Source organism: Aspergillus campestris (genome assembly GCF_002847485.1).
Source record: "Aspergillus campestris IBT 28561 chromosome Unknown P168scaffold_1, whole genome shotgun sequence".
Lineage (NCBI taxonomy): Eukaryota > Fungi > Ascomycota > Eurotiomycetes > Eurotiales > Aspergillaceae > Aspergillus > Aspergillus campestris.
The window spans coordinates 3660324-3674269 of NW_020194336.1; the positions used below are offsets into that span (position 1 = coordinate 3660324).

Genomic DNA, 13946 nt, shown 5'->3' on the forward strand with positions numbered 1-13946 from the left:
AAAGGGAAAAGAATGATCTGGCATTCTCTTCTCCACCGTTAATTCTGGCCAACGCGAATAGGAACACTATCTCGATCCCGAGCCCTAAACACTAATGCGAGCAGAAGGCTTCAAGATCTCTGGCTTCGTACTCTCGGGGTGATGTCTCAAAGCCGCTACACCAAACCTTTGATCAACGCTGGGTATAGGGCTTAACCTGACTGATATCTCCAACATAATGTCACCACAATCAGGGTGAAGATTCCACATATGATGTAGAAGTTGAAGGTGATCGACGGCCGATCCCCCCTGCTCTGCGGTCCTCTATTGCGGGGTATCAGTCAAGAGGAATCAAAGTCAATTTAATTCGACTAAAACGACCTTGTCAATGCCGAGGAGCCTAGATCCGTCCGTTTCTCACATGGACTGCCTCGCTGTCGGGGTGACCAGCCACTTACTTCGCGCCCTTCACGACTCGGATCGATTCGTTTAAAACCTCCAATTCCCCCGTGGTTATGTGCGCGACAATCTTTTAAGTACTACCCATCCCCCAAAATGGGACCCGCGCGAACGAATTGGTTTTGGCAGCGCTTACTGGTCTTCAGCTGCTACTGCGCCCAGGCAATCGCCAATGGTCCCTGCAAAAACTCCCCTACCTCCCGACGTTGCTGGGGCGAATACAATATCACCACTGATTATTCGGTTGTCACGCCTGACACTGGTGTTACAAGAGAGGTAGGTGGGCACTCAGGCTTTTCGGAGATCCCAGCTCACGACGGTAGTACTGGCTCGCAGCGCAAAATCTCACCTTGGCCCCTGATGGCTACGAGCGACAGGTTCTTGTCTTCAACGGAAGTTTACCAGGTCCAACAATTGAAGCAGACTGGGGAGACACGGTAGTAGTCCATGTGACGAACCAATTGACAGACAATGGGTAGATATTCCCGCTGTGCCCCGGTAGTCAATCGCACACTGACAAGATAGGACCACGGTCCATTGGCACGGAATTCGCCAACAGAACTCCAATCCTTCAGACGGTATATGAACTTAATTCCCTCCCCCTGGTGATTTTCGTTCTAACCCTTCTAGGCGTTCCTGGCGTCACGCAATGCCCCATCGCCCCCGGCGACTCCATGACGTACCGCTTTCGCGCCCAGCAGTACGGCACCGCGTGGTACCATGGGCACTTCAGCATGCAGATGGCTGACGGTCTCTACGGGCCGATCGTAATCCACGGCCCAGCCAGCGCCGACTACGACGTCGACCTGGGCCCGGTGTTTGTCTCCGATTGGTACCACCAAAGCGCCTTCATCACCTGGAGACAGAAGACCATGTACGGCGGGTTCCCCGCGCGTACCAATGCCAATGCCGAAAACGGGCTCTTCAACAGCACCAACAACTACCCCTGCGATGACAGCGACGACCCGGCCTGCCTGGGGACCGGCAAGCGCAGCGAAACGACCGTCACCAAGGGCAAGCGGTACCGGATGCGACTGATCGACTCCAGCCTGGACGGGTGGATGCGAGTCTCCATCGACAATCACAAGCTGATCGTGATTGCAGCAGACCTAGTCCCAATCGTGCCATACGTGACCGACAATGTGGTGATAACGTCGGGCCAGCGCTACGACATCATCTTCGAGGCAGACCAGGACGTTGGAAACTACTGGATGCGCACCGAGTACCAGTCGGTGTGCAACATGCTGGACATCGATCGCAACGACATCCGCGGCATTCTGCACTACGAGGGCGCCGAACCCGACGAGGAACCGACCAGCGAAAAGTGGCCGATCCTGCCCGCGTGCGGCGACGAACCCTACGACAAGCTCGTGCCGTACGTGGCCAAGGATGTCGACGTGGCGGACACGCAGGAGGATCTGGGCATCGGGTGGTTCTACGAGAAGGATCTGGTCTTTCACTGGGCAATCAACACCAAGCCTTTGACCATTGACTGGAGCCATCCGACGGACCTGCTCGCCGCGCAGCATGCGGTCGAATATCCGGAGGAGACCAACGTGTATAACATCTCGGGGAACCAGGTACGCTTTGCTATTCCATGTCCTAATACCGGCATCATCTCAATAATATCGGCAACGAGTGAAGCTAACACCCCACAGTGGACCTACTGGGTCATCCAAGACGTCGGCTTCGTCGACGCATTCCATCCCTTCCACCTCCACGGCCACGACTTTCACATCCTAGCCCAGGGACGCGGCCTATACAACCCTACAACCGTTAAGCTCAACCGCAAGAACCCGCCCCGGCGCGACACAGCTACCATGGCAGGGTCCGGGTATTTGGTAATCGGATTTGAGACGGACAATCCGGGGTAAGTTTTGTTTCCCTCCCGCTTATTTCTTTTTTTCTCTCGCTAAGCAAACATTTAATAGATCCTGGCTCATGCATTGCCATATTGCATGGCATACGAGCCAGAGTCTGGCGCTCCAGTTTGTGGAGCGCGAGTCGGAGATTCCGGCGTTGATGGATATGGAGAAGTTCCAGGATACGTGCGATAAGTGGGATAAGTATGCTAAGGGGGCAGCTCATGAACAGGATGATTCTGGGATATGAGTATGTTTAGTATGTAACATCTCTCAGATAAAATATATAACTTATTTGGGTATGGATGTTACTATATAGTGGTGGGTATATCTGTCAGGTTAAGCTCTATACCAATAGTTGGTCAACGTTTTGGCGTAGCGGTCTTGAGATATAGTGTATAGGTGAAGCATTAGGGCTATAGTATACATCAAAGAACTCTACCCAGAAACTTTGAACTCCGTATGATATCGGCATAGTGGGCATTACAATCAACCAAGTATCAGTTGATTATGTACGTAGTCGTGTGATTATAGATCTCGTACTGCAAAATAATATTTAAGAAGGAGAGACGTGATCTATCTTTACTTTCAAAGCATCCTCCATGGCGATTACCCGATGAGGACATACTCGCATCTGTCCACTACCTAGTCGTCAGTTTAGAATTAACACCGAACACGAAGGCATCGAGCTATAGTTTATGCGACATCAGACTTTGACCATATATAGAGTCGGGGCTCTGCGCAGATGGCGCTTGTCTTCTCTCAAACTTGGAGCAAAACAGCAAGCGGGCGAGGTTTATAACCTCCGCAGTTATGTATCACTGTGTCATTTTCATCTCATCAACACCTACAGGCATCTCATACAGTCACGTTCTTATTAACAGTGACAGTAGACAAATAAAACCGTTCTAACATTGATGGTGACGTGGCCTTTTACGCAAATTCTGCCACAGGCAACTCTTAAACCAGCAGACAGCCAATATTTTCAACCTTCTATATCAAGTGGGCGCTACCATAGACTGACTGTCTTATCAACGAGACTTCCATACAGAGAGTAATTTACAAAGCGCTACAATGCCGGCACCAGCTCTACCTATCGAGATGCTCGACCACATCTTTTCCTACATCCACCCAGACCAGTATGTTGTATCTCAACGGAACCAGTTGATTCCGTGGCGCACAGGGTACAATCTATGCCTGGTGAACCATAACTTCTATTTCGCCGCCAGTGCAAGACTCTATCACACCTTCATCTATGACGGCAGCTTCCATGAAAGAAATCGTCCATGGAAGTTCCTCCGGACGATAGTCGAGTCCCCAAGACTTGCGAATCAAGTCCGGACGGTCGACATCCAGCATATGCTAAAACATAACGGTCCAAGAAGCCGCAACTTCGTCGGGGATCTAGTCGATGATTACCTCGAAATTGTTGGAAGAGCCGTCATACATGCAGGATTTTCCGAGCTAGGTCTAGATAATATCGTGGGCGTTTTCCGCATAAATATTAGCACCCCACTCGCTGCGTTGATCATCGCGTGCCTCCCGAGGTTGAGAACACTCTACATGAACTTTGCAGATGAAGATGCGTTTATGGAGATCCTTCTCTCCTACGCAGTCAATGTTCCTTCTCGTTGGGTCTCGAACAAATCTCGACCACAGGGTCCGATTTTGCAGCAGCTAGAACGCCTGTTTGTCGCCTCAGATGGGAATTTCACGAGGGGCGGCTATTCCCTCCAGATTGACGAGAACCGGCCCTTCACGTTTCTCCCAAGCCTTCGCCAACTGACTTTGATCAAAGCCAGATTAGTGCCTGATATCTTGACGTGGTCCTCCCCGCCATACAACGCGACGCTCCCTCCACACCTTACGAGACTCGCAATCGACTTGGGCGATTGTTCGCAGCTCAGTGAGCTTTGGTGCCTCCTCGATTCTCTCCCCGGCCTCACTCATCTGTCCCTAGATTTCAGTGGCGTGCCTTCTTGGGTGCTTCGTTCGTACTCTAACGCCGTGCTCTGGAAGCGTCTGGCACGATTTCAGGACACCCTTGAAGAACTGGACATCTCAATGGGCCCCAGTAGTACGTTCGGTGACCCGCCCAGAAGCTTTTCGCCAGGATGTTCCCCATTTTGCACCCCAGTGTGGCAGTTCCACAAGCTCAAGCGGCTAAGTATTCAGCCGGATATCCTACTAGGGAACTGCAAGGACCACCCGGCACCAACCCAGCCCGTCGGCCATTTGGCGGATGGTCTCGAAAGGCTACTCCTATACGGGTGGTTTTCCATATCCAACAATATGGAGACAATGCTCGAATGTATCGCGAGAATAAAACATCCTCCAAGAAAGATTTACGTAGTAAGCGCCGGCACCTACGACGTCCTACAATTTGAAGCACAACAGCTCGAACACAGATGCGCTGCCAGGGGAATTCCGGTCAAGATCACGATCTACAACCAGATCCCCTATGGAAATTACTGGTACCTAACCTTTCGCCGTTCAAGCATTCGAAGGCAAACACCGCGACCTAGCTACAGTTATTGACTGTCAAGTCCACTTGGGGCACAGCCCCGAGCCACTACCCCGTTCCCACCAAAGCTCACGAACTAAGTAATAACTAGTGGGTGACACAGCAGAACAGCAAAGTTTCACGGCCCATTTCTCTTCCTCATAGCTGCATTTGCCAAGCTTCTCACTGCTGACAGACCCCTAGGGCCTCCTGATTCAATAAGTACTCGGTTCATGTAAGTCGGCTGAGACCTGCCAACCCAGAACATTAATATTTATAGGTGCCAGCCAACCAAGATCGGCAGATCGGCAGATTACGGCTCGCATTGACGAGACCTGAGGGGAGCTCGTGAACGTGGATCATGTTGATGGGTCAACCTCCCACCCTGAACGAGGCTGCCAGAGTTAAACCGCCATTTTGGTAGGGCATTAGCCATAGTACTAGCCTTCTCTCGAAAGGATCGACATCCATTACATGGACTGACTACGGTCTCTCATCGTGTTCTAAGATTGGACACCTCGTATTCTAGAGCCGAGAAAACTTATCACAAAATTGACTTCTTCTCACCATCACCGTAGTGCTATTCCGGTAATTAATCTCCTCAATGCCTACCTGTAAACCAGAAAACATCGAGGAAGTCAGACCTACAGCTCGACTTCTTTGCCCCTGAGACCAACGTGAACATACGATTCAATTGGTACAGCCCTCCGTTTCCACGGCCTTATTTGCGCCCCCGGTTTGATACTAAGCATCTCAGCCCATTACGAGAAGACAATGAAAAAATAAGACATTCAAAGCATCCAGCCCTGAGGCTAGCCTAGCAGCTAGCTCAACGCTAGTTCAAACCATGCCGCCCCCACTGAGGCTCCGTCTTGTCTGCCTGGACCCTGGAGTGAGAAAAAAAAGCTATATACTATAGCTTAGACCCCAGTCTCAATTCTTCCTTCCTATCTCTTTATTCATTCACTCTTTCATCCCTGTTTCTACAGTTCTATACACGTATTGTACCCCTTTATAGCCTCTCGCCACACATCACATAAACCAACTGCAAAATGGGCGGTGATCACGGCCACGAATGGTCCAACAGCTTCTGGGACTGCTGCTCCCCGAGCGGAACATGTGAGTAGTCGTACTCTTATCGGGTTCTAGAGAAACCCCCAGCTAACAACAACCAACCCCAGGCTTCGAAGGATTCTGCTGCCCATGCTGTCTTCACGGCAAAACGTCCTCGCGACTCAGAGACCCTGCTTTGAAGAATGGCAAATCCATGAATGGCGACGTACGACCACCTCTCCCTCCCTCTCACACCCCAATACACTTCAAATCCTACTATCGATATGGAAAACTAACCAATACACACATATATAGTGCTGCATCTACCTCCTAACAGCCTACCTAGGCTTCCACTGGGTCCCCCTAATGTTCAAGCGCGGCGAACTCCGCGAACGCTTCGGCATCCAGGGCTCTGGATGCGGCGACTGCGCGTCGGCCTACTTCTGCCCCTGCTGTTCGCTCATGCAGCATGAGAAGGAAGTTGACGATCAGTCGGGTCGTATGCAGGCTCCGGGGGGGTATCAGGCTCCTCCTGGGATGGCTTATCATGCGCAGTGATTTTTTCTCCTTCTTTCTTCTGTTTTATGGCTGGCCTCTCGGAGGTTTTTCTTTGCGATACCTGTTTGGTTGGTTATTTGATTTGGGTTATATGGTTATTGTGGATACTGCATACTAGTTACATATGACAGATGACATACGATATGGATATACTACTATACTAGTCTTGGGCTCAGTGTTTAATACGTTTCTTCATGAAAGCTATATACTCTGAGATTAAGTAAGTCTATAGCATGCCCTCATATCCCAGCCATCACCAATAACGCTAAACATATCAATCAGACAGAATCCTAATCCAAAATCCATCAACACCTAAGCATCGCAATCTAAAAAACCCAAACAAGAACTATAAAATACACAAAAAGAAAGAAAGGAACCCCAAACCCAAATCAAACACTCTAACAACCTCCCCCACCACCACCACCACCGCCGCCATCGCATCCTCCTCCTCCTCCTCCTCCTCCTCCCCCATCCCCACTCCATCCACCACCACTCCATCCACCACCACCAGCCCCTGTAAAGGAGAATCCCACGCCCCTCCTCCCATATCTAACTTGATTCCACTTCTTGGGCTTCTTCTTCTTGCGGCCTGCACCATCCTGCAACACGTCGTGTAGTCCTGGTTGTGTGTAGGCGGTATTCCCGGGCTGGTAGTACCATCCTCGCTGTTGCAGGTGATTATTGCTGTGGTTATAATGGATGGGGTTGTGGTTGTAGGCGACTGGTCTGGGAGGTTGCGAGGAGTAGGGGGTTTGTTTGGAGGAGCCGAAGCACATTGTCTATATTTGTTTATTTGTTGATTTTCCTTCTCTTTTTTTTCTTCTTGTCTTTGGAGATTTGGGAGATCTTTGGGTGTGGTATGTATGTAGGTATAGTGGGTAGACATGTATGTGATGATGAGTAACTGTGGGTGATGGCCATGGTTGTGCGTGGTCTTTGGTCTTATAAGCGTGTTCTTTCCACGAGGCTGATCGCTGCCTTAAGAAGTCAGAACTGACTATGTCTAATTTGTCTTGGTGTGATGGCTGTGTCCTGGCTGTGTGCAGGCTGTGGGCAGAGATCAATGTATTCGATGCGTACATCGAATATACTAACAGAGTGTTTAAGAACAATAATGATGAGCTCCTCAAGATGCTCACCACTTATCTTCGGGCAGTGTGAACCGAATCGTCTCACAAGATGCCTCGATCCATAGCGAATGACGCCGCTCGGGTTGATTAAAATGCCTTCGTCCAGCAACCTAATAGCAAAGTTTATAGTAATTTCCAAAATCAATGAAGAGAGCGATTTAGTCATGAAGTAAAACTTCAAGAGGTATGTCATTTCCATACAGCGATTTGAACAGGATTTTCCTCACGAGTCTTGTGGGTTTTCATAGAATCTTAACCCACCTGACTACCCCTATTAGATAGAAGATATCACTCTTAGAGTGATAGAGAGATTCCTTTGCTAGTATCTCAGTACACATAGTATGGCTTACCAGTCTGAACTTCTGTTGCACGATATTTTCCGATTGTTTAGTGTGAGGAGTTGATAGTCTTCTTGATTATGAGCTTAGACGCAATACAAACATGGCAAGTCCCCGCCTAGCCAACAAGGATGATAACTAACTGAAGTAGCTTGTATACACGATGCCTACTGATTATTTTGAGCTTTACATGAGAGTGAAGCCACAGCCACCTGTGAATATCAATGATCTGCTCTACAAAACCGATTGTCAAATCCAAGCCTGACCCGGGTCCGGGGTATATCTGCACCCCAGTAGCTAAGTGATTAGCAGAAGACGACAATTGAAAGTGATCCAGGTTTGGTAGAATTAAAGCAGATATATCTACTCTGGAAGAAGATTATTTCATAATACTGTTAATCATATTTTGCTCATTATATCACTCTGTAGGCAGAGTTTTGGAGGTTATAGAATAAGATCAAAGCAGAGAGAAAAAGAGAGAAAAGCTACGTTTAACTGCTAATGATCAGCAATATGGGAGATCTTCCTAGAATATGAGAAATTAAATGAACTATCAGGGTAGACTGATCGCCTTTGAACTAGATATTTCTATATAATATCTAAGAGAAAAGCTCTAGCAAATCTCGGGTTCAAGAACAGAGATGTGGATTCTATCAGTGATACAGAGCTACTTAAGAGTTAGATCCATTTACTCGAGAGACAGGTGCGCTTGAACCGACTCGCTGCAGCGGCACTTTGATACCCATAATCCAAGTCGAAAGTTCCCCAAGGGCCGTATATGTGACTATCCTGGTTGCAGCGAGACCTTGTACTCACTCCCAAGATATAAGCTTCCCCTGAGGCTCTGAGCACTGTGCATAAAATCTCGTTTTAGCGCATTATATGGTGTATACCACTAAGTTTTCGAATTACTTTGGACGAATGTCATTGGTTGAGCAAGCCTGATGGTTTGGCTGTGATGTTTCCAGTCTGATTAATGACCTATATCACTTATACTCCAGTGATCTTTTAGCAGAAAGGGGCGTACTTGGTATATGTGGAAGTGACTGCAATCGGGGCATGTCAGCTGACCTGTAGAGTCCTTTTCCCACGCAGTTTGACCTTCTGTATTTGCAACCACTTCTGCAAGCTTTTCCATAGTTGAATATCATCAATTTTATCGCTTAGGACGCGTTCCCATTCCCTATTCCCACAGTTCATCTTGGACATATATTTTCCCACGACCGTGAGGGTTTGTTAGCTATCTGTTTAGCACATTCTCTTTTGGTTTCCATGTCATCACTCGTTAGGTGCAGGCTAGTTGTCATGCCATAACAAATCAAGTCAATCGAAAGGTATAAGATCCCAACCGCAACCCATCTCCCGTAACACTTTCACCCAGGTGGTAGTGCTGCAACAAGGCAGGCAAAGCTAAGTCCTTCTCGAGCCTAGAATAGCGTGGACACCCCAAAACCCCAGGTCAATTGCTTGGAAATACACAGTCAGTCAGCATCTGACCAGTCGAAGTGCATCTGCTCCTTTTGACCCTCGTTCGGCCAGTCTGCAGGCAGAGAGCAATTTTTAACTTCAAACAAAGTTGCGCAAGGTTTTGGAGATATTTCTGCGCTCGTGCCCGCATGTGTCCAGAATTGAACTGATCAGCTGAGGGAGCCTCGACGGCCTAGAACTATCCAGACGCCTCTCTGAATTCCAGGGGAGATGGCACACCGCCATCTCGCCTGGGCAACACACGCGCCACTTGCTGTATCTGCCTCGGATACTTTCCAATAATGCGGTCGATAAATCTCTCCTCAGTTCACAATCTACACGCTTCTTAAGATCAGGTGCTTTGTGTTAGTGATTGATACCGTTCTACCAGATATTGTGGTAGGTAGACGGATTACAATCACATAAGAGACTGCTTACAGACACCGCTGCATTGAAACTTGCGATGCTGTCACATCCATTCGCTTGTAGTAGATAGAGGTGAAGAATGTAAACGCAAGACTCGCTTGTTAAAGGTACAAAGAGTCGAGGGATTGATCCAGGTTGTGGGGTTGTGGGGGTGAGATATAATACTAGTAGCTGCGCAAATACCTTGAGGTCCGGCAGGAGACACGTCGAAGGCTTTTACCCTGGTAGACCTGACCTGCTTATTGAGAGACGTCTTTGAGAGTGACTTAGGTCAAGGACAGTCAGCTGGTGGCCCAATGCATTACTGTATGGCATGTGAGACCAGAAGTGGCGCAGTAAAATTAATTACGCGAATCTTCGTACCTGAGGGCACCTCCTTCTTTTTCTAATGCAAGGCGTATATACGATAGATCTAGAGCATACCATGTGAGACCGAGCAAGGGGTTTATATCGCCGATTCTTGCGCGGCAGTCAACTCATTGTCCCCGGGGTGTGCCCTGCCTTAAACAAGCTTACACTTTGCGTTGCGCCCGACCCTTCTTCCCAATTGCTTGCAACCGATATCCAAGATGGGCTCTCTCTCGGATCATAACGGTCTTCAGACCATCGACATCTCTGACTATCTCCATAGCAATGACCCCGTTTCCCGCAAGGCCAAAGCAGACGAACTGGTCAAGGCGATCCACGGGCAAGGAGCCTGCGGGATCGTTGGCCACAACATCCACATTGACACCTGGCGCGAGGCGCTACAACGGTCCAAGGAGTTCTTTGATCTGCCGCTGGAGGAAAAGAGAAAGGTTGACCATCCGCATGGCACAGTGCCGCATCGCGGATACACTGGCGTGGGCAGGGAAAGGATCTACAGCAAGGATGAACTGGAAGCCATGGCAGACGATCCGGGCGTCAGGACAGACAAAGCTCTGGACTGGAAGGTTCGGTCATCAATCGTGTTGTTCCTCCTGAAGTTTTCTAACCGGACATTCGGCGGCAGGAGCACTACGACATTGGAAGCGACCAGGAACCTATCCACCATAATCGTTGGGTCGACGAAAAAGCTCTCCCCGGATTCCGGGCATTCATGACGGATTTCCTCCAGAAGTTGGAGCAGCTGCACCGAGCCGTCCTGGACGCTCTGCTCTTGGGACTGGAAGTAGAACCCAGCGAGGCCGACTACTTCCGCTCTCTTCACGCCGGCCCCCAGAGCGGATTCCGACTACTGCACTATCCATCACTCCTCGAGTCGACCATCGATCGTCAGGCGACCACCTGGTGTCCCCCGCACACTGACTTTACGACCTTCACATTTCTCATCCAAGATCAGAACCAGGGACTGGAGATCGAAGACCGAAGCCAGCCCGGGACGTTCATTCCGGCCACGACCGAGATTCGAGACCGCATCTGGTTTACCATGGGGGACTTTGGAGAAGTATGGAGTAATGGCTACCTGCCTGCGTCCAAACATCGAGTGATGATCCCTTCCCCACCGCCAGGCTTGAGTACGACTACGGAAAGATTCTCGATCCCGTATTTTGTAAATCCAAGAAGCGACGGTGTGTTGGTGCCTCAGACCACAGGGAAGCCTGCTACGATGCCTGTCGGGGAGCATAAGCGGACTACTGTCCACCAGCACATGGAATTCAGGATGAAGTACCAGTATGTACGGCCCGCGTGATAAGGAAAGGGGGATTCGCGATAGCTTCAAGCTTGTTACCAGCAGTCACTCTGCTCTATTGATTATAGTCGTATACGACGGGTTCTGGTTCATTTGTGTCAATGTAGACGAGGCCGAGAAACAAAACGGACCGAGAGGATCAATGCTTGGGGAACTCTAAACAGGCAATAGAATGAATCTAGACCATACCTGCTGTCTCGCCGACATAGTAAAATCCCCAGCCACTTTCATGCAGTGAACGTGGAGAGTAGAACACGCGTGACGAACGTATCTGTATGTATACTGCAAGGGGAACCTAGCGGCATGTTTGTCAACCAGGCAGAAGGTAAACATGGGAATGATGGCACAAGCTGACAGGCAAAGAAAGAGTTTTTACCCCTTCCTCCCCAATACAGATGGATCAAACAATGTCGATAACAACTACATTATTTTCAATCCGCCCCATGGATTTCTCTTCAAAGTGGGAGCCTGTAACGGGGTTCGTGCTGGCTGCGCTTGTGAGTGTGATTACTGTCTGCCTCGTAATTGTTGTCGCCGACTATCTATACGGATGGAGCATCCGAAAGCAATTGGGGGATATTCCCATTGTCGGTGAGAACAGTGACGTTTGTTCTTTGCTTCAATGGAGGTCAACCGAGTGCGATCTTGTCAAAGAGACTACCCACGCGTACCAACAGGTCAGATTCTTATTCATCTCTTGTCTCCATTGGAAACACAATTAATCATTGGACAGTATACCAAAAATGGCCTCCCATGGGCTATGAGACCTCTCAACCGGTTCTACTGGATAATCCTCCCACCGCAGTCGGCCAGAGAGTGGAGTTATCTTCCACAAGACCATCTCAGCTTCATCAAAATGGCCGAAAAGGTAGGCCCAGCCCACGAGAAGCAGAGAAAGTCAGGCTGGTGACCCCTTCAGGAAAATATACACCACCGCCACTCAGACATGGCATCCCAGACGGTAACCAATGCCGTCCTCAAATGCAATAAGAAGCCTTATCTGGGTGAGATTTGTGCGCCCCTGGGATGCAAAGTAAAAAGGAGATTGAGAGGAGCGGAGCTAATACAAGGCTCAGATGCATTCTCCCACCTAGTCGCCAGTCAGGTCGATCAGCTCATACCGTCCGCGTTTTCCGTGAGGCCCGGTGAAAAAGGTCAGTGGATGCCAGTGCAAATGAGAGAAATCCGGACAAGTGACCAACTCAACCGCAGGATGGAGGGTAATCAATGTCTGGGAAAGAGTATACTATGTCAACTCGCGAATTATGATTGCGTGCATATGGGGACCAGAATTCGCATCCGACCAAAAGCTCCTTGAGCTCCATATGTCCTACAACTCTTTGATTACGTCCCATACAGCCGTTTGCGTCAGGTTCCCAAGGCCTTTGCACTCCCTAATCTCACGGTTTGCTCCGACGAACCGGAAAATGAGGGCAGTCATGAGCGAGCTAAAGAGCAGGCTCATCTCCGAGATTCGTCGCCAAGTGTGTCGATTACGCTCCGAAAAGTCTCAAAACAGGTCATGTTCGCTACTAAATGCCGTGATCGAGGAGTGTATGGCTGAAAATACAATCGGCCGTGAGACTAGGTACTACGATGAAGAAAAGCAAATCAGCCAGATAGCCGACAAGATCATGTTCCTTCACTTTGAAAGCGCTCTTCCGATCACAATGATCGTGACTGGAATGATATACCGCATCATGGTCAACCCCGAGTGCATCGCACCTCTCCGTGAGGAGCTACAGGCAGCTCTGCCCACAGGACAATGCACTACTCCCGACGTGATGAACCAATGCCCCAAGTTGGAGAGCTTTATGCGTGAAATCCTGCGTCTTCACGGCACTATTTTATGTGCGCAATCTCCCCGGTCCCTGTTACAGAGAGACACTAACGAGGCATCAAACCTACCAGACGGCTCGAGTCGTCTTGTGATAAAACCAGTCCACATCCCTTCCCTTGGCCGCACCTTTCCCCCAGGGTCGATCCTCACGCTGCCCTGGTACTGGATGTCACGCGATCAGGATTTGTACCCAAACCCGGATGAATTTGATAGTCACCGCTTTTACGATGAGTCCTCGGGGGGCTGTACTGCACGTGTTACGACCTCTTCCGACAAATTTCTAGGCTTCGGATACGGCACCAGCACGTGTCCAGGTCGCTTCATGGCGAGCAGAGTCGTCCAAACCGTCTTCACCAAAATCCTCCTCGATTTCGATGTCACTTGCATGCCTGGCGGGCAGGAACTTCCCTTCAATATCTTTTCGAGTGCGTTTTTTATGACAAATACTGAAATTGAGGCGCGAATCAGGCCTCGTGCCGGGAAGATGTAGCCCTCGTCAGCCGGACCAAGTGGACACAGCGGAACATCTCAGTCCTGCTAGAAGCATATCTTAGCTGATAGTCTCATTGATTTGTTCTATGGAGCTCTGAGAGCTTTTTCCTTTTCTAGCAGTACTATATATATTTACGTTACATATATCAAGTAGACCGACGTAGTGA

General features: G+C 49.4%; 6 protein-coding genes across 6 annotated transcripts; 5 read left to right on the plus strand and 1 right to left on the minus strand.

Moving 5' to 3' along the window:
• Positions 1–534: 534 nt before the first annotated feature.
• On the plus strand, positions 535–2550 carry tpcJ (oxidoreductase tpcJ; the record flags this gene model as incomplete). Its single annotated transcript, XM_024839229.1, has 6 exons — positions 535–714; positions 762–913; positions 964–1016; positions 1069–2018; positions 2097–2308; positions 2370–2550. The coding sequence occupies 6 exons, from the start codon at positions 535–537 to the stop codon at positions 2548–2550; spliced, it is 1728 nt and encodes a 575-aa protein (XP_024697580.1).
• Positions 2551–3374: 824 nt separating this feature from the next.
• Positions 3375–5017, plus strand: P168DRAFT_315029 (uncharacterized protein; the record flags this gene model as incomplete). Its single annotated transcript, XM_024839858.1, has 2 exons — positions 3375–4774; positions 5008–5017. The coding sequence occupies 2 exons, from the start codon at positions 3375–3377 to the stop codon at positions 5015–5017; spliced, it is 1410 nt and encodes a 469-aa protein (XP_024697581.1).
• An 838-nt stretch (positions 5018–5855) lies between these two features.
• On the plus strand, positions 5856–6414 carry P168DRAFT_315030 (PLAC8 family protein; the record flags this gene model as incomplete). The annotated part of the gene is made up of 3 exons (XM_024839859.1): positions 5856–5922; positions 5985–6082; positions 6172–6414. 3 exons carry the CDS (start codon positions 5856–5858, stop codon positions 6412–6414), a joined length of 408 nt encoding a protein of 135 aa, XP_024697582.1.
• A 398-nt stretch (positions 6415–6812) lies between these two features.
• P168DRAFT_278513 (uncharacterized protein) lies at positions 6813–7190 on the minus strand (the record flags this gene model as incomplete). Its single annotated transcript, XM_024835694.1, has 1 exon — positions 6813–7190. One exon carries the CDS (start codon positions 7188–7190, stop codon positions 6813–6815), a length of 378 nt encoding a protein of 125 aa, XP_024697583.1.
• A 3154-nt stretch (positions 7191–10344) lies between these two features.
• P168DRAFT_294757 (putative leucoanthocyanidin dioxygenase) lies at positions 10345–11607 on the plus strand (the record flags this gene model as incomplete). The annotated part of the gene is made up of 3 exons (XM_024837975.1): positions 10345–10707; positions 10767–11325; positions 11516–11607. 3 exons carry the CDS (start codon positions 10345–10347, stop codon positions 11605–11607), a joined length of 1014 nt encoding a protein of 337 aa, XP_024697584.1.
• A 1540-nt stretch (positions 11608–13147) lies between these two features.
• On the plus strand, positions 13148–13777 carry P168DRAFT_324029 (cytochrome P450; the record flags this gene model as incomplete). The annotated part of the gene is made up of 2 exons (XM_024840773.1): positions 13148–13298; positions 13359–13777. The coding sequence occupies 2 exons, from the start codon at positions 13148–13150 to the stop codon at positions 13775–13777; spliced, it is 570 nt and encodes a 189-aa protein (XP_024697585.1).
• Between the last annotated feature and the right edge of the window lie 169 nt (positions 13778–13946).